Raw genomic sequence first — 23,017 nt, 5'->3', positions numbered from 1 at the left:
GACGCGCGGGCGCAACCGCCTACTTCTTGAGCAAGAGCTCCACGTCGCCCGAAAGCGAGGCCGGGTTCTTAATGCTCGAGTAGCGCTGGTACACATTGCCCTCCTTGTCCACAAGAAACTTCTCGAAGTTCCACTTGATGCCCTTGAAGCCAAGGAGCCCGGGCTTCTCGGCCTTCAACCACGCGTACAGCGGGTCCTCCTTGTCGCCGTTCACGTCGATCTTCTGCATGATGGGGAAGCTGACGCCGTAGTTGAGCTTGCAGAACTGCGCAATCTCCTCCGACGAGCCGGGCTCCTGCCCGGCAAACTGGTTGCAGGGGAACCCCACCACCTCGAGCCCCTGCTCGTGGTACTTCTTGTAGAGCTCCTCCAAGTCTGCGTACTGCTTGGTGAAGCCGCATTTGGACGCCGTGTTCACCACGAGCACAACCTTGCCCTTGAGGTCCGCGAGCGGGAAGGGCGTGCCGTTGTTGGCGGTGGCCGTGAAGCTGTAGAATTTGGACATGATGCTGGTGCTTGGCTTTGCTGCTGTTGCTGAGAATGCTCGTGTGGCTGTGGCTACGCTTCTCTGCATCTTCTTGCCCACGGAGCCTCCCTTCGCTGTGCAGGGGGGCCCATCTCCGCTGTCTGGCGCCCTTCTTATACCTTTCCGCGGCCCCGTCCTGCCCGCAAACGCGCGCCCCGCCCCCGCCGCCTCTTACTAATGGCGCCCGGGCCGCGCCCTCGGCCGCGCCCTAGACCCGGACTTCCCGGTCCGTGATGACGAACCCGTGCCTCGGGGCTTGGCCGTTGCCCTGGCCTTGGCCTTGGGCGTCGTCTTGGCTCTCGGCTTGGCTCTCGACTTGGCCCTGGCCTGCGCCTTGGCCTTCGCCGCAGCCTTCAGCTTGGCTTTGGCCTCCTGCTCGCGGCAAATGGCCCCCAGCAGAGTCTGGCAGCGGCGGGCAATCTCCTGCGGGTTGCGGGACTGCAGCCACAGGTCCAGCTCCACGCCAACGCTGTTCCCGTACTGGATCTCGTTGAAAAGATGCTCGGCCAGGTCGTCGGCGCCAACCCCGACACGCAGCATCTGCACCACAAGCCAGCGGTCCTCGGCGCCGCTCCACTCCCGCTTGGCCGTCGCCGTGTACGGAAGCTTGAACTCCATGTCCCGCAGCGGGTAGCGGTAGCTGCACACCTTGCGGCGCAGCATCTCCTGCTGCATGGCGAGTTTGCGCAGCTTCTCCTCGCCCGCCTCGATCTGGCCCAGGTACCGCTCGTAGTTCTCGATGTCGCGGTAGCTGGTCCAGAACTTGCTGCTGTAGGCCACCACGTCCTCGTAGGTCTTGTCGTCCAAGTCGGCGCTGATGGCCTCGAGGTCGTAGCGGCCGTGCTTGGCGTTGGCGGCCACAAAGGCAAAGAAGTCCCGCCGGGTCCAGTGGCCGTACCCCTGTGCCAGCAAGTCCTTCTTGCGCTGCTCCTCCGCCTCGAGCAAGGGCCGGGCGTGGTCGATCAGCGCCTGCTCCACGGCAACGTCCTCGTCGCTGAGCTTGCTGCTGCCCCGGCCGTCCGCACGGGCGCCGATCTTGCAGATCCGCTTGTAGTACGCCCACTCCTGCTCGTGCAACTCGTGCAACTCGTCGCTGTAGAACTGGTGGTCGTACAGGACAAGGTGCTTCGGCGGCCGGATCTCCGTGCCGCCGCCGTTGCCGCCGCCGTTGGCAGAGTGCTCTCCGTTGGCGTCCTTCGGGTTCCCGCGGTTCCCCGTCTGCAACACCTCCCGGTAGTACCCGTCCACCGAGTAGTTCCCCTTGCGCTCTCTTTTCGCCAACGAGATCCAGTTGAACCCGAACCCGTTGCCTGCGCCGCCGTCGCCCCCGGCGCCCTTGAACTCCTTCTTCTGGAAGTTCTTCCCGTTCCACTCGTACACAGACTCGTTGTTGCTGCTGAAGTTCTGGAGGTCGTCAAGCCCGAGCTTCGAAAACTTCGACTTCAACTCGCCCGTCTTCTCCTCGCTCTTCGCCAAGATCCTCTCCAACTCGTCGTCGTCCAGCTCCTGCTTGTCTGCTCCGCCAGCACCTCCAGCACCACCAGAAGCACCTGCTCCGCCGGCACCGCCGGTACTGCCGTTCATGAGAACTTCTGCAGCACCGTGCTGAATCATGTTCAACAATTCGTCCTTATTGGACGCCGTAGAGCTCTTCTTGTCTGCTCCACCGCTGACCCCGGCCCGGCCCTGCTGAATGACCAACTGGTCCAACCGGAGCTTCTGGGACGCACGCTCTAAGACCTTCTCCTCGATCGCATTCTCAGTGACAAACCTGAAAACCTTCACTTGCTTCTTCTGACCGATTCTATGTGCCCGGTCCATTGCCTGTAGATCGGCCTGAGGGTTCCAGTCCGAGTCAAAGAGGACAACAATGTCCGCACTCGTCAAGTTGATACCCAACCCACCGGCTCTCGTGGTCAACAAAAAAACAAACTTCTCGGAGTCCGGCTTGTTGTACTCATCGATGGCAACAATACGGTCCGAGTGCTCGGTCTGTCCGTCAATCCGACAATACCCCCACTCACGGAAAACACAGTAATCTTCTAAGATGTCTAGCATACGACTCATCTGCGAAAAGATCAACACCCGGGACCCTTGCTCACGTAAACGCCTTAAAAGCTTGTCCAAAACTAGCATTTTCTGCGAATTGTAAACTAGATGCTCGTCTGTAGTGTAGGGAGGACCCGGCTCTGCTCCTTCAAAAAGATATGGATGGTTACAGCATTTCCTCAATTGCATCACAATGTTCAACAACCTTGTCTTGCTCTCCTTCTTCCCGTTGGCACCATTGACAGCGTCAATGTCTTTTTCAAGAATACTCTGATACCATTTCCTTTGCATTGGCGTCATGCCAACATAGACATTCAGCTCTTGCTTTGGTAGAAGAGATTTCTCAACGTCATTCTTGATACGTCTCAAAAGGAATGGCTTTAATACCTGGTGTAATTGCTGGACAATTTTATCCTGGTCCTCTTGGGCCTGCTCGCTCGCAGCCTCCTCATCCTTTGAGAACCAGTCGTCAAATGTGGTAGAGTCGGCAAAAACATCCGGCAACAAAAAGTTCAACAACGCCCATAATTCATGAAGGTTGTTCTGCAATGGGGTACCTGTGATTAACAACCTATTCCTGGAATGGAACATACGGATGATCTGTGACAACAATGAATCTTCGTTCTTCAATCTGTGCGCCTCATCAACAATGATGTACTGCCAGTTGATCTTCTTCAATACAGATTTCTCTCTGATGACAATCTCGTAAGAAGAGATTAACACATCGAATTGACAGGTTTGAACATTTTCCTTGATGATTTGGTTTCTAACTTCTTGGTCTCCTGTTAATACACACGTCCTAACTTCGGGCGTCCATTTCGCAAACTCTCTTTGCCAATTTTCTAACGTTGATTTAGGAACAATCACAATATGAGGACCTTTTATATCCTTAATGTATCTAAGATATCCCAAAAAGGAGATGGTCTGTAAGGTTTTACCCAAACCCATCTCATCGGCTAGAATTCCAGACAAGTCGTTGCTGAATAAGGAAACAAGCCAATTCAAACCTTGGATCTGGTATGGACGTAATGACCCATTGACGTACCTAGGAGATTGCGAGAACTCATACCCGGAATCGGTGAATTCTCCCTCTTGTTCCAAATCTTGTACTGCCGGATCTGTTTCATCTTCTTCCTCTTTCAACAACTCAGCATCCTCCTCTTTTTCTGTCCTTCTTCTTCTATGATCTGCTGCCGATGCTGCGGCTCCGTTTGCACCGTTGCTAGTTCCATTCTCAACAATGTTCATGACCTGTGCGAACCGGTCGTCCTTCGACGCTTTAACTTGGAGAAAATGCTTAAACAAAGGTGTTAAGGAGAACAAGTACTTGAACCTTCTTGCTGTGGCTTCCACATCAAACTTTTTCTTTTCATCTCCCACAAAATAGTGTTTCCTGATCTCTTCAGGCGTCCATGACTGTGCGTGCTTTTTTCCTGGATAAGTCTGGATCCGTGTCATATACTCGCTGAGTGGATCATCGACTTCCATCAAGGCCATTTCCGCTTGTACTGGCTGCATAACCTGTTGCTTTGGATCCATCTCTGTAAAAGAAATACTTGCTACTAAGCTGCAATTGTGCCTAGAGCCTCTGTCACAAAGACCCAAGAATGGAAAAGAGAGAAGAGAGGAGCTTGTTGGAGACAGAGACAAATGAAACTTCTTCGTCATTGCAAAACCCTCGCACTGCCACCAATTTTCACCATACACGTTTTACGTTCTACTACATTTCGTGTCTCTTTTCGTGTCTGGACGGACTCTCTCGTCAAGGTTTCCTTTATGCTTGGAATATATTCGTTCAAAAATAACGTAAGTGTACATATTATTATTTAGATATTTAAGACATGACTTTATAGCTTACCCGTTAAGGTGTCCGACATAGTTACGCACCTTGTAATCTATATGCACGAAACACCGGTTTACATACGGAAGGGTCTCGATGGCATACTGCAACGATTCTCCCAAATCATGACAGTCCTTCAGCGACATCTCTGGGTTCTGTAGAACGATGTCGACTTCTGCATTAACTTGATCTCCCATATGGTACAGCCTGTAGTTCTTAACTTTTGCTATTTCGTCGGTAAAACGTACGATCATGTACAACACCTGCTGATAGTCTTCTTTTGGCGCATTCGATCCACTCAAATGATCAATGTGCTCAAACGTGATCATCCACCATTGCACTATGACATAACAACACAACAGCGTTGCACCTAATGGATCAAACCACCAAATGTCCAGGAAAACACCTATAGCAGGAAAAATCAACGAAAAGACGTTGAAAACTATATCTGTCTTGGCATCTTCCACCAAAGCTTGAACAGAAGAGTTGTTGATATTTTTGCATAGCTCATAACCAATGAACTTCGTACTGATCGTACCAACCATAATGACAATGGCGGTTTTTGTTAACGTCACCGTTTCCTTGTCTGCTCCACTAGCCAAAAGCTGTTTCAAACATTCGATTAACACTTGTGAAAAAGAAAGAATGATAATCACAGAAAAAATGAGTACCCCGATTGGCTCTAGTTGTTTTCTTCCAACGGGAAACTTGGATGACGCTTTTATGGCATACTTGTTGGCAATGAAAATGATCAATGTCGACAAAAAATCCAACGCAGAATCAACCAATGAGGCAACAAGTGACAAAGAATCACTCAAGTAAACCACGACAATTTTTCCTGCCAATAAAACCACGTTCAAAAAGAAATTGAAATAAATAGCATATTGTACGATAGCTGAGGACGACTGGTGCGGAGAGCCCAAGATCTTGGCCCCTTCCAAGTCAATGTTACCTGGGACAGCTGAAGGCAGTATATGGCGCTTTTTCCTTGTACTTTTCGAAGTCTCTGATATTTCAGTATCAGCACTAAACTTCTTCTTCATTTTCTTCGAACTTATAGGAACAGTCAAACAGTCATTCTTTTGAGGGAGCAACGTTTGATCTTCCACGTCAACCTCATCATCATCACCATCAGATTCAGTGTTGTTAAAAGACGAGTCGGTAGAGGTATTGTCTGCATAGTTCTGTATCATTTGAAGCTGGATTCCCGTGTCCAGAAGCATGTCAATGTCCTCATATCTATCGATCAAATCGTTCTGTGTACTATAAAAATCCTTCACTTGACGTTTTTTGAGTTTCCCAATTTCTTCGTCCGACAGTCTGTAGTTTTCCCAGTCCACTAATCGCATCACATGTCCAATTAAACGAAACGGTCTCATAAGTTTCAAGGAGTCAACTCTTTTGTACAATTCATCGAAATTGTTACCTGGAAAAACACTAAGCCTCCTCCCGAGGTTCAGCGGGTTATTCACACTCACGGGCAACGACATCGATGGATCCGGGTTCAGTGTTTCCGAGAAAGTCTTTGACCGATGCAATCTGGGCATCATCATTTCGTCGGCCCGTCCCCCTCCGTGTATTTCGGATCCTTCTCTAACAACATACGGACTTATAGGGTCCACCAAGTCGTCATCAACAAATGGGCGCTGTCTTGGCACATCTGGACCAACAAGGGGCGTGTTTTCAGAAGGCATACCTGAGTCAAAGTGCTTGAAATTTATCAATGTTCTACTGCTCCATCTACTTGCACTTTTGTCCGTTGTGTATTCTGGCGAAGAAAATAGCTTCTCTTTTAAGGTACTCTCGGCTAACGATCTACTAGGACTAAAAAGATAAAAAAATAGAGCGGTCATGTTTTTTGCTTTTTTCTGACTGGCACGTTTTTATTTTATTATTTCATGCAATGTTTGCCCTGGTAAACCAAAAAGCTCTTTCCTGCTATATAGTATTCTTTGAGTATTAATTTATACGCTTTGTTTTATTTGCAGAAAAGGTACCAATCTTTTACAAACATATCCTTTGAAGATTTTGGTTTTTTTTCTTTGATCATATTCTCCGATATATCCACTTATTAATAATATTGCCATCTTGCGATACTAAAACGAAAAAGCATTGAATAGTTTCACATCAGTTAACGGACGAACCGGGCATTAAGTTTATGACCTCTTTACAAACGCCACCGCCTGAAAACAGAGAACAGCTTCCAGAGCTCAATAGCAAGGAGCCTGAACATTGCCCTGGACCACAGTCGGAACAAGCAGGTAGTGCCGATGCATGCCAGACGTGTGATAACAAAGATATATGCACATCTCTACCGAAAGGACCTGATCCAGATATACCATTGATATCACAACGCCTTGGCTCTATAAAACATAAAATACTGGTACTCTCTGGAAAAGGAGGTGTTGGTAAATCTACTTTTACGTCGATGCTCTGTTGGGCATTAGCATCCGACGAAGATTTAGAAATAGGCGCAATGGATCTAGATATATGCGGCCCTTCACTTCCAAAAATGCTTGGTGCAGCAACAAATGAATCTGTTCATGCCTCAAATTCTGGATGGACTCCAGTGTATGTGTCCGATAATCTTGGAATGATGTCTATTCAGTTCATGCTTCCATCCGAAGACTCAGCTATCATTTGGAGAGGCTCTAAAAAGAGCGGACTTATAAAGCAATTCTTAAAAGATGTCGATTGGGGAGAGTTAGATTATCTAGTGATTGATACACCACCAGGTACAACCGACGAGCATTTGAGTGTGACAACGTATATGAAAGAAGTAGGGATTGATGGCGCATTGGTGGTCACGACCCCGCAGGAGGTCGCATTATTAGATGTCAGGAAAGAGATAGATTTTTGTAAGAAAGCAGGAATAAAGGTTTTGGGTTTGGTGGAAAATATGTCTGGGTTTGTGTGCCCAGGCTGTGGTAATGAATCAAGGATCTTCAAGCCTACAACCGGTGGTGGTGAACAACTTGCGAAGGACTTGAATATAAAATTTTTGGGTAGCGTTCCATTAGATCCTAGAATAGGTAGAGTCTGCGACAGTGGTGAATGCTTCTTTGATTTATATCCTGAAAGTCCAGCCTCAGATGCAATATTGGAGGTTGTTGAATCGTTAAGGGACGAAATAGAAGGACAGCTTTAGCCATGCGTTACTTATAGTTAACTACAAAGATGTAGGACTTAATTGTTACATAATACATAATATACTAGCCTCTCCTATCGCTCAAAGGTGCTAATTAGTGAGTAGCTTCTTTCCATCTGGATTATCAAATTTCGCCTCCAAGTAATTCTTTTCACTTTCTGGTAGTTCTAAACGTAAAAACTGCTCTGCATCTATGTTAATCTCTTCCTTGAAAGCAACACTAACTAGCTTTTTAATCATTATAGTTTTAGCAACTTTCACAGTTTGGTTGGTATCAGCAAGAGATGTTATACCATTCAAAACACTGTCAAACGCAAATCTTAGCTTCTCTTTCTTCGCATTGTAATCGTTGGAATCATCATCCACGGCGCCGGAGAGTGCTATCATCTTGATATAGTCACCGTATACGGCAGATCCCACTTTTGATACACTCAATGTTGAAAATTTTTCCACCAATCTCGAGAGTCGATCAAGCTCGTTTGGAACATTCCTTATAATGATTTCAGGCGCAACCTTTTCCAACGTGAGGTCATGCGCTTTGCATAGATTTCCAGCTAGTATCAATTCCAGCGTGCTCTTGTAAAACTTTCCAAGATTACTATACTCAGCTGAACGTGCTTCATGTAGCAGCGTATCAGGAATGTGCAGAATTTCGTGGAGTTCATTTAATTTTTTGTCATTTTCTAAAAAGCCAAGGTTTGAGACGTTGTTGTAAAACAATTTTGTTATTTTGTCCTTAGCTATCTCATCATTATTCAAATGTTCCAAAACAAAAGAAGCTTCTTTTGTCATTGCCTTCTTCTCTAACTTTTCGGCAAACTTTTGGATAATGATGTCAAATTCTTCAGCTGTAAATTGAATAAATTTTTTTAAATGTTTCATCAATAAGAATTGCAGCTCGACATCAAAAGTAGCAAGAACGTCTCTGCTCGAGTTCATCATTTTCAAAATCGTGAAATGTGTCTGGAAAATTGGTAATCTCGAGATACCTGTTTTCTCTGCATAATGTACAAATTCTTTAATTGTCTCATTCAATGGTTTATTGGAGTCACCAAATTTTATCATCAAAAATAAAACCACTGGCCATGTCAACCCTTCTAGATGATCTATGTGTTCTTTGCTTAAAATCTCACCTGATAATAATTTGTATATTTTCAAAATGCTTGACGGAATAAATCCTACTAATTCTTGTGACCATACAGTTAGCTGCGATTTTGCTAGTTTGTGAACTGTACTATCATCTGAGTCCAACATAGTCAACAGAACGGCTATATGGTTATTCTTTGTATTAACCGCATACTGAATTGCGTCTGCAAGCTTGTCAGTGCAAACAAAATGATATATCTTATCTAAAGTGTCTCTGGAAAAAACACTTGAACCAAAGTTAGATTCGAGATCGAGTAAAATCAGTTTCTGCAAAAATCTGCATAGAAGTTCTTTTCTTTTCAATCCTTGTATGTACTCCAACTTTGGCTTCAAGTTTTCACATTCTTCCACTAACTGGGAACTGAGAAATGACTTGAGATAGCTATCATCATAAATAATGGATAGAAGTTCCCAAAAATTATAATCGCTGCTGTTCTCAAAACTTAGTAAGGGAATATGTAACGATATTTCAAGATTTTCAACAACTTGGGGTAAACCGTTACTTCTTAAAGTAAATTCACTTTCAAACATTTCTGCTTGTAAGCACTTCTGGTAATGCAAACTATTTTCGAAGTTAAAAGGTGGTTCAATGGCCGCTTTCTTCAACTTGGAGACATCTTTATCTCCGAAGATCAACTCACCAACGTGTTTTGGATTAAGCTTAGCGTTATGCCGTTGATCTAAATTTCGGTTGAACACTGAGAAGAATCCGTTCGATAATGACAGTTGCTCATCCCAGTTGTCACTAATAGCCAATTCTGTTTTAGGACGAATGAACTGCATATCTACATCTTTAACTTCTGGTTCATAGGCACGGATCTCAACCAAATCGTCAATGTCATCCAAATGCGGGCTGGTTTTCAGCAATTCTAACGCATCTCCTTCATTGTTCGCATGATTAGCTTCTGACAAACCAAAAGGTACAGATGCATCCACCATTGCATCATCATTCCCATCTGGTAATATATTTTGATCATTAGCATCACCTTCATTGTTAGGTATCAAAATATCGTCATCAATCTCATTTTCTTGCTTATTGAAGTCGATTGCACCGGGTGTGATTAGACCGAAATCAGGTTTTTTCCTTTTCCAGTTATCGCCAGGCTGACCATATCCTGCAATTTTTTCCAAGGCGTTGATTTGAAGTTCATGTTTCCTTTTCTCATTGTTTTGTTCTAGTTCTTGCTGTTTAAGCCACCTGGCAACTATTTCAGGGTCGTCTTCCTCTTCATCAATTATTCCCCAAATGGAAAAATGCTCAACCTCAAACACGTAGTTACCTGTTAAAGAATCAAAGCTGATAAATTTCATACCATGTGCCGACTTTAGTCTCTCTATGTGACGCTCAAGCAACTCAAAATTAGGATGTTTTGGATCATACTTTTTTGGGAAAACATTTTCAAGAGTGATAACAGCTGGAACATTCAACCCATTGCCTTGTGATGGCTTTTCAGCTTCATCGGGATAGACTTGTAAAATCCGATTCTGGAAAACAATTGTTCTACTCAACAAACTGTCCCAGCGTCCTTCAAATGCTGTAAGGTCAACAGGATATTTGAACATCAAGTTCCCGTGATTCTTTCTACCTGCAGAAAAATTTTGCACATGAGTTAACTCAAGTGAGGACAACTTCGATAGGTCTGAAATAGATGGAGTGCACCAGTAATCAGATTCGGTGGTTTCTGCCTTCAGTTCAATTTTATGAGTTTGATCTGAAGATTCAGCTTCACCTTTGGCTTCATCACTATTCTGCTGCTCAAATAAAGGCCTAGAAAAAGTAAGGTCTGAGGTTTCATTCATATTTGATTTGACACGTTTAGATGGTGGTTTCAGCTCATCAACAACTTTCCTTGAGTTTGATTTAGGCTTGGCAATCTCTGCTGAGTTGAACTGTAAATCTACTCCTTTCGCAAGAAGCACACTGTTAGCATCAATCTCGTCATACTTCAAAAACGCGTCCCTTGGATTTCTAATAACTAACCGTCTGTATTCACTTTTAGAAGCAGGTATTTTGGGTATATCTAATCCTAGCCAAGTTGAGTAATTCATCGCTTGGGATTCAGAGTTGTTGACACCCTGTTGAACAGATTGATTGTGAGCCAGGTTTCTAGTAGAAGAAAATAAACCACTCATACTTTCAACGGAATACTTACTTGGGGTTTTAAAAGAATCAACAATTCGACCTACTAATGATACACTTCTGTTGTCTTTCTTCTCACCTATGGAGGAAGATTCTGAATTTGTTCTTTTCCTCTTCAACTTGATTGTGCTATCTTCAGATAATGAGCTTGTCAATGCTTTTGGCATTGCTGCGGTAGAGTTTTGCATAAAATTTATTCCATAAGGAGAAGAGTTGTGAGTTGTATTTTGTGCACCCAGTTGCGTCATATTAGATTGAACTTGAAGTTGAGGTTGAGGTTGTGGCTGAGATTGTGTCTGCACCAGTCCCAAACCAGGCATTGTGCCGCCAAAGGCTGGGTTAGTGGAACTATTACCAAAAAGTGAAGGTTTCGTGGGATTAGAACTTGTCGCATTGTTGTTTCCAAAACTGAAGCCTGAATTGTTGTTATTAAAGTTTAGAGCAGGAGCCGGCTTGCTAAACGTATTTCCGCCCGAATTTGATGTAGTTCCCACATTCAAGCCTGTTTGCTGAGTGTTACCTGTATTTCCAAATGAAAAACTTGCTGGTTTGGCTCCACTAGTTGTGCTGTTGTTACTGGAAAAATCAAGAGAGGGTGTGAACTTGTTGTTGGTAGAGTTATTTGATGCGCCGAAGGTAAACCCTCCCGGCTTTTGAGAAGCAGCACCAAACATATATAAGCTCTGACTTGTTCAATTAAGAATTAGCTCTAACCAAGGCTATGTTCCCTGTGTTCACGAGGAGCTACGTAGACACATCTTACTTACCAACCAATGGAAATACTAGCTTCGTAACTGTTGCTTGAGTGTAAAAAAGACAACGACGCGGGTTTTTTTCCCTTTTTTCATGTCACAAAATGTTACTTAATAGATTAATTCTTTATACAAAAACGACGCAAAAATACATACTTTAGATAGTGGTAATGGAAAACCGGGAATCTGGAAATTAAGCTTCTGGCATTTTCGACAGAAGGTCAAAACTACCTGTACCAGCTAGGTTGAGTTTACCCATCACAATTCTAGCACTAGGAGATTTTAAATCTTCTCTATCGGAGTTCAAAACTGCCTTGGTTAAAAATTGACATGTAGTTTCGTACGACATCTTCATGAAGGAAGAAGTACAGGAGTCGATACCTTGTCTATTAAATGCCAAATAGGTACCTTCTCTAGTCATATAGTCTGCAATCAAATCTAAGTGTCTCGAGCTGACACTAATTGCATATGTACCGAAAACACGGTTGATTTCGTTAACAATGGTGTTTCTGGCGGCTTCAACACCGTATACACGCAAAACTGCTGCAATGTCATTGGCACGAATGTCATTGACATTGATGAATGAGTCGTGTTCCCACATGGCCTGGAAGTTGACACCTTCAGTGACCAATTGACGAACACCCTGTTCAGCAGTTGGACGCAAACAACGTCCAATGTTTGGCACTTCACGAACAACACACTTCTTACAAACATCTTCAACGATGTTGACCATAAGTAACTTCTGGGTATCTGCAGACAGTTCGAGCTTGAATTCGCACCATGAACCATCTTCGTCGTCAAAATCGTATTCAGTGACAAAAGTATGTCCAACAATAACTTCATGCTGCCTTACCTTTGCCGTTTTCGATAGATTCTTTTTGCCAGAGTTTTCGTCTTTCTTTATATCGACAGCCATCTTGTCGGCCTCTTCATCATCAGCTTCATCATCGCTTTCAGACTCATCACCACTAGATTCAGATGCGGATGCATCAATCAATTCCTCATCACTCTTCTCAGCCTGCTTCATAGCCTCTAGCTCTTCATCATCTGGATCTTCATAAGAAACAGCTTGCTTAGTTCGGCTCTTTTCATCAGTACCTTCATCATTCGTGATTTTACTTGTTGCCTTTGTCTTAGCAACTGCAACTCCAATATCTGGCATTGAAGCATTGTTTTTGATTGATTGCTTTCTCAACTCTTTTACAATAACGGATTCCAATTGATAGATGAATTGACGTCTAACTGTATTTTCTAATTCTTCTTTGGTAACATCGTATTCTTCTTGATAGTCTTTAGAATCAAAGAATTTAATCTTGATTTCATATGATCTAGTTGCGTTAATACCAGAGCTGACGTCAGCAGTGGTTTCAATGACGGAAACGTCATCAATGAATTCAGAAAACTTGATCTTCGTGACAGATTTGCAGAATGCATCTGCAGATTCGTCATCAACATCGTTTAAAATTGGTAGCGTCATTTGAGGAGTCTTTATAGATGCAGATGCAGTCATGACAATTTCTCTTAAACGTGGAATACCTAAAGTAACATTTGCAGCACCATGACCTGCAAAATGGAAAGTATTCAAAGTCATTTGAGTCGAAGGTTCACCAACAGATTGGGAAGCAATGATACCAACAGCCTCCCCTGGATGAATCAAAGATCTCATATATTTCAATTGCATCAAAGCTTTAAACTTCTTTGATGTCAAACCACCATTGTTCTTTGCTTCCTTACTCGAAACAAATAACTTGTCATTGCTTTCAATGAAGGCATCTAATTTGTCTTCAAACTTATCCGACACAGATCCCAAGTATCTTGCAGGGTTATAGAGTGAAATGGTTGGATCGTATTTATAGCTTTCAGCATAATGTGGAAGGTCACCTTGTTTCTTGAGATACTTTCTTGATTTCTTGTTGTAATGAATTGCGGTTTCTGCATCCAAGTTGTCAACATTGGAAGGACTATAACGCTGTAATAGAGAGTTGTAGTTATCAACAAAGAACTTGAATTCATACAAATGTGATTCTTTGGTAACGTCAACTGAATCACCACCATACATGAACTGTATCATAGTACCATCTGAATTTCTGACAGTGTTATCGTAGTTGATAGTTGCACCTTCTAATTGTTTGGTCAAACAACGTTGTAAATAGCCCGAGTTTGCTGTTTTGACAGCAGTATCAATCAAACCTTCTCTACCAGCCATACAATGGAAGTAGTATTCTTGAGGTCTAATACCTGAGTAGAAACGGTTTTTGATATAGCCACCAGCTCTTGCATCCGTGTCAAAAGGCTTGAAACATGGTAAAGTCTTACCAGAAACCATAACTGGAACTCTTCTACCTTCCAAGGCTTGTTGACCAAGCAAACACATAATTTGGGAAACATTGACATTGGAACCCTTGGCACCAGACAAAGCCATCGCTTGCATGGAGTTGTAAGGGAATTTTTTCATAGTACCATCTGGAACACAGGTGGAAACGACTTTTGTGGTTATACTGTTAACCTTAGACATTGTCACTGCATCGAGAATTGCCAACTTGTCATCGTCTCTCAAGATTTCTTCGAGTCTTTTCTTGAATTCTGGATCGTTGACCTTGGTGCTTGAGTCCAGATTAGTGACTTCTGTAGCGGCAAGTCTACCAGTATCAACAGATTCTTTCAAAATTTCATTTCTCCACTTGTTACCTTCACCAGTTAATCTCAAGTCATCCATACCACAAGTGAAACCAATCATCATGATATATGTTGTGAATAATCTACCCAAAACAGATAACGCTTTACCTGCAACATCGGGTCCATAAACTTCATGCAATGAATGAATAATACCATATTTGGATGCACCGTATTGGGATTTGTCCAATATACCACATAGTAATTCACCATTCTGGAACAAGACTTCGTTTTCCTTTGATCCTTCACCCCAATAATCGTTCTTGATTTTATTCTTAGATTTAAGGTTGATACCAGGAGTATCTTGTGGCTTGATATTCAACAATATCGTCGAGATGACTTGCTTACCTGTCCATAATGGAACAGGCTTGAAAATGGTAGGAGGAACCGTTATAATTCTCGAACCGGAGGAATGTCCATCTTCCGGACGGATACACGAGTAAATCAATTCTTGGTATCTTTCTCTAGTGAAAAAGGTATCCTTGTTGGTCAACCACACACCGGCGGAAATATGATCTTGAATCAAACCTCTTACTGGAGAACCGGAGGTTGGAGTCAAATACTGAGAGTCAGTGTTTGCCAAATTCAAAGCTTCAGCTCTGGCGTTTTCATTTTGAGGAAAATGCATGTTCATTTCATCACCATCGAAATCAGCATTATAGGCACCAGTATTGGCATAATGCAACCTGAGAGTTTTTTCACCAGGTAAAACACGAACTTTGTGACCCATCATGGAAGCTTTATGTAAAGTTGGTTGACGGTTCATTAGAACAACATCATTATTTCTGATGTGTCTGTGAACCTTTTTATTGACCACGGTGAATCCGGAGGAAGGAGTCATAAGCTGGGAAGCAATAGACTTTCTTTGTTCCAAGGACATACCAATGAGGGAAATCAGCGAACCGTCCTCATTTTGAACCTGGATTGCACCAGGCCATTTATCTGGACCATTGATGACGGCTTGTCTCAATTCAGAGACATTGTAAGCGGTGACTGGTTCAGGGTATGTCAATTTGACGGCGAAAACGGGAGGAACACCAATCTGGTTTGTTTCCAACATTGGGTCTGGGGAAATGACGGAACGGGCAGCATAGTTAACTCTCTTACCCATCATATGCTTTCTGAACAAACCCTCCTTTTTCTCCAACGCCTGTTTGATACCGGGGGTTGGTGCTTTACTACTCACGTTCTGGTTTTTGGTGGAGTCGATAAATCCGTTCACATCGTTTTGTAAGGTGACAAAGGCGTTCATTAATCTGTTGAAGATGATTTTCTTTTCATCGATGGACAAGTCTTTGGTTAAGGACGAGAATTGATCGTTCAAATCCCTTATAAGCAAAGAGGTGTTCAATACTTTGGTAAGCAATTCGTTCTGGGAGTTTTCATGTATCTCCTCACCCAATTTGGAAGGTAGTCTGAATCTAGTGGCAGGAACAACCAAAGCTTGGATGAAGAACATATCTGCAGTTAAGCTTTGCGCTGACAGTGGTTTGGAGTGGAACAAGAAGTCAATTATGGAGGCCTCGGTGTTAAAAAGAGCTCTCATGATACTTCTGACTTCAGTGGAGAGAACGTATTTGGAACCTGCCTTAGGAGGCGTGTGGATGAAGCTTTTCTTACCTTTGATCGAGCCCAATTTAATTCTGTTGTTGGTTGCCTCCTTATCCTTCAAGGCATTTTCAAAAATCTTGGAGAAGCCGTCCTTACGGAAAGTGGAGGAGAATAGGCCACAGTTTTCACACTTCTTCTTACCTAACACTTTTGAGTAAAAATCGGTGATCAAATCTTTTCTTGCTTCACCAACGGTGGCGGTAAAGATTCCTGCCTTGGTGGATCTGCCCTCCTTGATTGCGTTGTTGATCGATTCTAGGACATACAACTCTCTTTTCTCACGCAGTAATCTGGATGAGCTGACCGAGATGTTGGCAGACTCGCTGTCAGCGTCAGCGTCTTCAATGTCATTTGCTGTGTCGTCCAAGTCGTTTGAGTCGACACGGATCTTGTCGATCTCGTTTGCCTCTAGAATCAACCCGTACTGGAGAAGCTTCAACTTGCACTCAAATCTATGCACCTCGTTCGAGTGGAGCTTGAAGTGGTTACAGTATAGACATGAGGTTCTCAAGAACATGTAGAGCTGATTGAAGAAGAGCGGGTTGTAAACCGGCACAGGAAGCTCAATGTGTCCCTGATGACCCGGACAGTAGATATCACTCAAGCCACATGTGGTACACAGGTTCTTCAAAAAGGCCCCAAGACTAGGATCGTAAAGACCTCCGGATATCGGGTGCCCAAGGTTGTCGAAAACAGTTGGGTTTGTGATTTGCTTTGCTGAGAGCTTCCTGATTTCATCAGCAGAGAGAATGCCGAAATCCACATGGGTGATTGACGAGCCCACCGGTCTAGCAATGTCCATTGTGTTGGTGGTGGCTACTGCTGGCTTTGGCTTTGTGGAAGGTTAGAGAAACGAATCGTCCAAGAGAGGGGCTGTTGGGACAAACAAAAGAAGGCATTCAGTTACGAATCCTGTACATGTTGCCTGTAGTAGTGGATTGAGCTGAAAAAAAAATTAAAAAAAATTTATCTTTTCCAGCGATTTTTTTCTTGAAAAATTCCGGAAAAAAAAGGCAAAAATGCAAAAATTCAAAAAAAACAAAAAAACCAAAAAATGCGAAAATGCCCAAAAAGGTAGCATCACCTAATGCATTACGTAAGCTACGTCGATGGGCGTTTTTTCCGGCCGGACCTGTTCCGGGCCGCTTACCGCGGCACGGCCCGGCCTTTTGACAGCTCCATCTCCTCGAGGAGCGCTTTCTTTTACGAGGGAACAGCGTCGAGTCGGCTCGTGTGTGCCATCTTATCGAGCCCGATCTTGACGACCACCGGGGCTCACGATAACAATTACTTATTGTTCGTTCTACTACCCTTTTCCTGTTTGTCCCGCTATATATATCAGCTTGCCTCCTTTCTTGTTGTATTCTTGTGGCTTTTTCTTTTACTCTTCCTCTGCTGCTTCTGCTTACCTCTTCCCCTAATTCATCCCTCCATACTCTATCTTACTTGTGATCCTTCTTCGCCCCCCTATCAAATAAGCGAAACGATCAATTATACAGCAAAACTACTCTACTCAATCGACATCCGACTATGACTGCGACTCCTACCAAGACCATCTGTGTGTTCTGCGGATCCTCGTTCGGGAGTAACCCCGACTTTGCTGCAGAGGCAACCAAGTTGGGCCAACTGATGGCGTCCAAAAACTACGGCCTCGTGTACGGCGGTGGTACTACCGGCTTGATGGGCTGCATCGCCAAGGCGGTGGCCTCCAACAACACTTACGTTCATGGTATCATTCCCGACGCCTTGGTTTCGAAGGAGAGAAAGTCCAAGGACGAGATCGAGAAAATCAACGACCAGCTCAAAAATAGCGTTGAAAACCACAAAGGGGAGACCCCGCTCGACGACAGTTACGGTAAAACTACGATTGTTTCAGACATGCACACGAGAAAGAGACTGATGGGCCAAGAAGCCGAGGCCTTTGTTGCAATGCCCGGTGGATTCGGAACTTTGGAGGAGTTGTTTGAGATAACCACGTGGTCTCAATTGGGTATTCACCAAAAGCCTGTGATCTTGTTCAACATCAACGGCTTCTACGACGAGTTGATTATTTTTGTCCAGAAGAGCATTGAGGCAGGATTCATTTCCGAAAACAACGGGAAGATCTTGCAAGTTGCCGCCACTCCAGAAGAAGTTCTGGAAAAGCTGGATAACTACAAGGTCCCGGAAGGTAGGTTCAACCTAAGCTGGAAAAACCAATGAGATGCATGAAGAACGCAGCCGCCCTCATTGTCCCCTCTATTTATATCGTTCCCATATACAAAACGTAGAGATGTTTAGATCTGTACTGTCTGTTTTTCTTAGATTAATGAATAAAATATTCATCATAAATCGGTCGGGCTGTTGTTTTACTAGTTGGGTGTGTAGTATATGTATGTATCATTTATTTAACTTTTAAGCCCTCAGAGGGTATCGATTCGAATCAGTTCAAGTTTTATCTAAGCTACATGACATCCTGTTTCCATATACATATCCCAAAGTTTTTCTAGTCCTTCGACCATCTTTTCATCAAAACTCTTTGACATAATTGATGCCATCCACGCACTCAGCAACCGTCATTTGATTCGGACCGATGATTTTGTTGATTTCAATAGCCAAGTCAGTGGTAGATTTGTAAACATCGTGTTCCAAGATTATCCCCCTACCTTGATCTTTCCATCTACTGATATCATTCAAAATCTGCTTCTTGGTTCTCTGTGGAGGCTTTGATTCCATTTGCCAATCAAATGAGTCATGGTCCCAAACAACCGCTTGCATACCGAACATTCTAGCAATTGCTCTCACCCGATCATCGATACCCCCATAAGGTGGTCTGTACCATTTAGGTAAGTGATGACCTGTTGCGTTCATTGCCCAAATCGACCATTCGAATTGGGCAATGATCTCCTCATTAGTCAATGATGGTAAAAACTTATGCGACCATGTGTGACTGCCTAGCAAGTGACCTCTGTTTTTGATGTCAAGATAAATATCAGGATTTTTAACAACATTCAAGCCTAACGTGAAAAAAGTAGCCTTACTATGTAAATGCTTCAACAAGTTTTTTGTAAACTTAGATGGCCCATCGTCAAAAGTTTGGGATAGTCGAGGACATGTGTAAACATCATCATGACTGACACATTTAAAACAATCAAATGAACATTGTAACCTATTGGTTGGACACGTTCCTGGTGCTCTCAATGGTATGTTTGGAATGTTTGCAAAATTGATAAAGTCCAATGGAATGTACGGAGGATTCATGTCGGGCCAGGAGTTCAGACCGGTGAATTTTTGTAACCAATCTGGCACCGGTGTGGTTGCCATTATTTTGATATCTTCTCCTTCTGAATTGCCTACAATTTCACTATTTTCAACTGATTCTGCAATGGTGCTTTCAGATTCTGCCTTAACCTCATGACTTTTTCCAAAAGGAAGCAACAGGGCATTGGACAGAGATAGGGAGGCCAATAGCAACAAGGAGATTTGGAGGTTCATAATTTCTTGTACATATAAACCTTTCCAATCGGTTCAAGAGTGTATTGTTTACGGTTTACTGTGAGCAAAGATTAGAGGTGCAATTAGATCCAAAGGAAGTATGTAATGCTTGTGATTTTTTGAATCGTAAGATAAAAAAAGCCGAAGACTAGAGAGAACTTTTAAGAGTGTAAGAAAAAATGTTTTAGTGTACGTGTTTACCACAAATGAGCAAAGATCTGTGTCCAGAAAATGTGCACAGCTGGGCTAATAGTAAACAAATCAAACGCATTAGCACACCAGAGTTAATGAAGAAGGAAGTGAGAATAACATGGAGGGGAGTAAGTGGGGCAAAAGGATTGGAAAAGGGGAGCAAGAAGGTGTGGACTTAGATGGGAACTTCCGGATTGGGAATTCTCACATGTGGAGGGTGTGGGTGGCGGTTATGCCAGGATTGTTGGGTATGCTTTATGATATAAAGTGTATATAGGCTGTAGATAAATAGTCTTAAATAGTTTGGAAGGGTCTGGTTAGTTTAGAAAAGGAAGTTGTAAAAATCAAAAAGAAAAACTGGAAATCAAAAGGGGGGCAAACCGAAGGTGGATCGGGCTTGATGGAGGATGAAAGTAAGCATGAATTCGTGAGTGAACGAAAATTAAAGCAGAGTTGAGAGGCAAGATAAAGAGTAGAACTGTAAAATAAAGGGAGCTGATAGTTGAGGGGTAGAAAAGGAGAATAGAGGTATATTCTAAGATTGGGTTGTGTAGGAAAAGCGCTTATTTACCACCGAAGTGTCTGATCATCAAGCCTGAGCTCACAGTGCCGTCGACGGGTTTGCCTTCACGGCCACGACTTTGTTGGATTGCCAATGAGTCGAGCTTGTACTGCTTCGAGATGCTGCAGTCGGTAGTGTCAGAAACAGATCTTTTGTGCAACTTCTTAAACGGCTTGAGTTTGCTGGGCTCTGGCCCTGAATCTTCGACAGAGCCCTTTGTGATGGGCTGGCGCTGCTGAGGCGGCTGGTGGTTATCATGGGGACTTTCCCATGGTTGATCTAGATTAGCATCGTCTATAGCTTCTTCGTTATTGTTTGAATAGGAAAGAATCTTATGCGGGATCGAGAGCGACAGAGCCCCGCTCGGGTTTCTGAAGCTGCTTCTGTGTGGGGTGAGAGAGAAGTATTCGGTATCAAAGGGGAATGACTCGGTCAAGGTGATGTTCGGCACGCCGGAGAGCTTTGGAGAGAGGGTGGAAGCCTTCCAGTTCATCGACAAGGAACCCGATCTGGATCTGGGGAAGGTGCTGACGTTGGTGACGCTGCCGTTCGAGTTTGCGTAGGAGAGGTTGGCCGGGACCCTCTTCATGTTGGTCATGGTGGTGAACGTTGCTCGGCGCTGCTGGCTCATGAAGGGTGTTGAGGGAGACGAGAGAGAGGACACGGAGGAGCCGGAGGAGATCGGAGAGGGCGAGGACTCTGTGTTGGCGGAGGACACGGAGCTGGTGCGCAACATGTTCTTCAACATCTTGTTTTCGTCCTTCAAGGTCTGTATCTCGTGCATCAGCCTCATGACAATGCCCTCCTGCTCCTTCTCCATGGCGTCCAAGGCGTTTGTGTCGATCGGAGTGCCGATGGGCGAGATGGACAGCGTCGCCATGTTGCTGCTGATGTTGCCGCTGCCGGAGACGCTGCTTCTTCTGCTGTTGGCTCTGCTGCTGGCTCTGCTCCAGCTTCTGCGGTGTGCGAGCCGGTTGCCTGTGCCGCTGCCGTAGCTGTAGTAGTCTGCTGCCCGCTCCTTCTCCCTGGCTGCCCTGGTCGGGCTATCTTTGAAGTCCAAGCCGGGCTGCGAGTCTGCAGCAAACGACCCGACGTGTGACGTGCGTGGACTTATGTGCACCTCGTGTCCGTGCTGGCTCCTGTGCGGCGTGGAGCCCTGGCGATAGAAGTCCGGCAACCCAGGCCGCATCTGCTCTTGCTCCGGCGCAGGCGGGCAAGCGACGTCGACGGCCTCGTGCTGCTGCTGCTGGTTGAGGTCCGGCTTAGCGCCGTAATTAGCCTTGTGATTATCGCCATGCTTCTGGCTGTGGCTGTGGTGCTGTGTTTTACAGTGCATGGTTTCGGGTTGCGCCGTCATGGTGGTTTGCTGCAGATCCAGGTTCAATGCTGGACCGCCGGTCATCATCCAGACCCTGCACCAACCCAATAGAGCCCACAACAAGGAGCAACCAGACCCACCACAAGAACAAGAGGACGCCACGCACACCCAGGCAGACACTCTGTCTCCCAGACACACTGTCTGGAAGGCAACAAGACAGGCTACAACCGGTTGTGGAGAATGAGGCTCGCGCCAAGATGATCTGAGACCGGCCTTGCGCCTGTCTGGCCTGCTGCCACCATGTCGGCTGACTCACGCCGAGCCTGCCGGACGTGGTTCAGCGGGGCCCGCCGGGGCTGGCGGACGAGCCAAGCCGTCAGGAGTTCTCCGGCGGGCGCGATAAGCCGGCGCCAGAGGGGGCTGTGGACCGTGGGCCGAGGCAAGGGGTGCGGGGCGGAAAGCGTGGCTGTGTCTGGGGACGGGGCCGGGGGAGATCTAGACTGCGGGGCGGTGGGGTGCACGGGTGCACGGGTGTGTGGGGTTGCGGTTTGCCCCCCGTGGCGGGCGCTGCGGGCGCCAGCTGGATGGATCGACGAACACAAGAGGGCAGATGGAGGGCCAAAGAGGCGGGAGGAGAAGGGGCTGCAAGAGAGAGCGGTTGGGCCGATTGCCCCGCCCATTCACACACACAGCGCAATGGACACCAACGAGCTGGCACCAGTCAAGACGAAAGGCGCAGCGTCCGGGTCGGGCGTCCCGGCGCACAAGAAGGAGCCGAGCATGAAGCTCATCGGGTACAACCTGCTGTCGGGGTGTCTGTGGTCGTTCGCCCTGCTGAACGTGGTTGCCACGGCAGGCGTGTTCGGCGACCTGCGCACGGTGTTCAAGCTCACCCACGTGTGGACCACCGCGATCCAGCTGCTTGCCGTCGTGGAGATCTACAACTCGGCCACGGGGCTCGTGCGGTCGCCGCTCTTCACGACCGTGATGCAGGTCACGTCGAGGCTCGTCGTCGTCCTCGGCGTCTGGACCCTGCTCCCGGAGGCGGCGGGCAACGCGTCCTACGCGTACCTGTCCGTGCACGTGGCCTGGGGGCTCGCCGAGGTCGTCCGCTACTACTACTACGCCACCAACCTCATGTCGCAGCAGCAGGGCAACCCGACCACCGTCCCGCCCACCCTCGAGTGGCTCCGCTACAACGCCTTCATTGTGCTCTACCCTCTGGGCATATCCTCCGAGTGCTACATGATCTACTACGCCGTGGCCGCCGCTGCCGCCAGAGATGGCGTCTTCTTTGCCGCCTACGCCCTCTTCCTCTGCCTCACCCTTGTGCTCTACGTCCCGGGGACGGTCGTCCTTTTTTCCCACATGCTCAAGCAGCGCGCGAAGTTCAACGCTCAGCGCAGACAGGCGCCAGCGAAAAAGACGCTGTGATTTTTTTCCATGGACGCTGCAGGCATGGCATGCACGGCCGGTCTGTCCTGTAGGTATGTATAGCACGTAGTTCAACCAGTAACCTAGCATCCCCAACCGCAGCAGTCTCCCGACACCGCGTACCACCACACACCACACACCACACTACACAG

At 45.7% G+C, this 23,017-nt stretch overlaps 10 protein-coding genes across 10 annotated transcripts; 3 read left to right on the top strand and 7 right to left on the bottom strand.

Annotated features, from left to right (window-relative positions):
* Positions 1-19: 19 nt before the first annotated feature.
* Positions 20-505, bottom strand: PICMEDRAFT_31955 (hypothetical protein; the record flags this gene model as incomplete). Its single annotated transcript, XM_019162733.1, has 1 exon — positions 20-505. The coding sequence occupies one exon, from the start codon at positions 503-505 to the stop codon at positions 20-22; it is 486 nt and encodes a 161-aa protein (XP_019018835.1).
* Positions 506-700: 195 nt separating this feature from the next.
* PICMEDRAFT_30808 (hypothetical protein) lies at positions 701-4,033 on the bottom strand (the record flags this gene model as incomplete). Its single annotated transcript, XM_019162657.1, has 2 exons — positions 701-2,043; positions 2,092-4,033. 2 exons carry the CDS (start codon positions 4,031-4,033, stop codon positions 701-703), a joined length of 3,285 nt encoding a protein of 1,094 aa, XP_019018834.1.
* Positions 4,034-4,344: 311 nt separating this feature from the next.
* PICMEDRAFT_15634 (hypothetical protein) lies at positions 4,345-6,174 on the bottom strand. Its single transcript, XM_019160899.1, has one exon. It carries the CDS (start codon positions 6,107-6,109, stop codon positions 4,430-4,432), a length of 1,680 nt encoding a protein of 559 aa, XP_019018833.1. The 5' UTR covers positions 6,110-6,174; the 3' UTR covers positions 4,345-4,429.
* A 399-nt stretch (positions 6,175-6,573) lies between these two features.
* PICMEDRAFT_71756 (hypothetical protein) lies at positions 6,574-7,563 on the top strand (the record flags this gene model as incomplete). The annotated part of the gene is made up of 1 exon (XM_019163998.1): positions 6,574-7,563. The coding sequence occupies one exon, from the start codon at positions 6,574-6,576 to the stop codon at positions 7,561-7,563; it is 990 nt and encodes a 329-aa protein (XP_019018832.1).
* A 90-nt stretch (positions 7,564-7,653) lies between these two features.
* PICMEDRAFT_31062 (hypothetical protein) lies at positions 7,654-10,758 on the bottom strand (the record flags this gene model as incomplete). The annotated part of the gene is made up of 3 exons (XM_019162674.1): positions 7,654-9,590; positions 9,696-10,458; positions 10,522-10,758. The coding sequence occupies 3 exons, from the start codon at positions 10,756-10,758 to the stop codon at positions 7,654-7,656; spliced, it is 2,937 nt and encodes a 978-aa protein (XP_019018831.1).
* Positions 10,759-11,678: 920 nt separating this feature from the next.
* On the bottom strand, positions 11,679-16,772 carry PICMEDRAFT_15631 (hypothetical protein). Its single transcript, XM_019160898.1, has one exon. The coding sequence runs from the start codon at positions 16,685-16,687 to the stop codon at positions 11,795-11,797; it is 4,893 nt and encodes a 1,630-aa protein (XP_019018830.1). The 5' UTR covers positions 16,688-16,772; the 3' UTR covers positions 11,679-11,794.
* Positions 16,773-17,211: 439 nt separating this feature from the next.
* Positions 17,212-18,245, top strand: PICMEDRAFT_15630 (hypothetical protein). The gene has a single exon (XM_019160897.1). It carries the CDS (start codon positions 17,416-17,418, stop codon positions 18,085-18,087), a length of 672 nt encoding a protein of 223 aa, XP_019018829.1. The 5' UTR covers positions 17,212-17,415; the 3' UTR covers positions 18,088-18,245.
* Positions 18,246-18,393: 148 nt separating this feature from the next.
* On the bottom strand, positions 18,394-19,188 carry PICMEDRAFT_58115 (hypothetical protein; the record flags this gene model as incomplete). Its single annotated transcript, XM_019163281.1, has 1 exon — positions 18,394-19,188. The coding sequence occupies one exon, from the start codon at positions 19,186-19,188 to the stop codon at positions 18,394-18,396; it is 795 nt and encodes a 264-aa protein (XP_019018828.1).
* Positions 19,189-19,788: 600 nt separating this feature from the next.
* On the bottom strand, positions 19,789-21,670 carry PICMEDRAFT_15628 (hypothetical protein). Its single transcript, XM_019160896.1, has one exon. The coding sequence runs from the start codon at positions 21,513-21,515 to the stop codon at positions 20,115-20,117; it is 1,401 nt and encodes a 466-aa protein (XP_019018827.1). The 5' UTR covers positions 21,516-21,670; the 3' UTR covers positions 19,789-20,114.
* A 556-nt stretch (positions 21,671-22,226) lies between these two features.
* On the top strand, positions 22,227-22,862 carry PICMEDRAFT_23152 (hypothetical protein; the record flags this gene model as incomplete). Its single annotated transcript, XM_019162298.1, has 1 exon — positions 22,227-22,862. A coding segment is annotated over one exon (636 nt), but the record flags the coding sequence as incomplete, so codon positions are not given.
* Positions 22,863-23,017: the final 155 nt, after the last annotated feature.

Source organism: Pichia membranifaciens, assembly GCF_001661235.1.
Source record: "Pichia membranifaciens NRRL Y-2026 unplaced genomic scaffold PICMEscaffold_2, whole genome shotgun sequence".
Lineage (NCBI taxonomy): Eukaryota > Fungi > Ascomycota > Pichiomycetes > Pichiales > Pichiaceae > Pichia > Pichia membranifaciens.
Note: the sequence above shows the minus strand (reverse complement) of the source record. Positions and strands in the feature narration are given on the sequence as shown.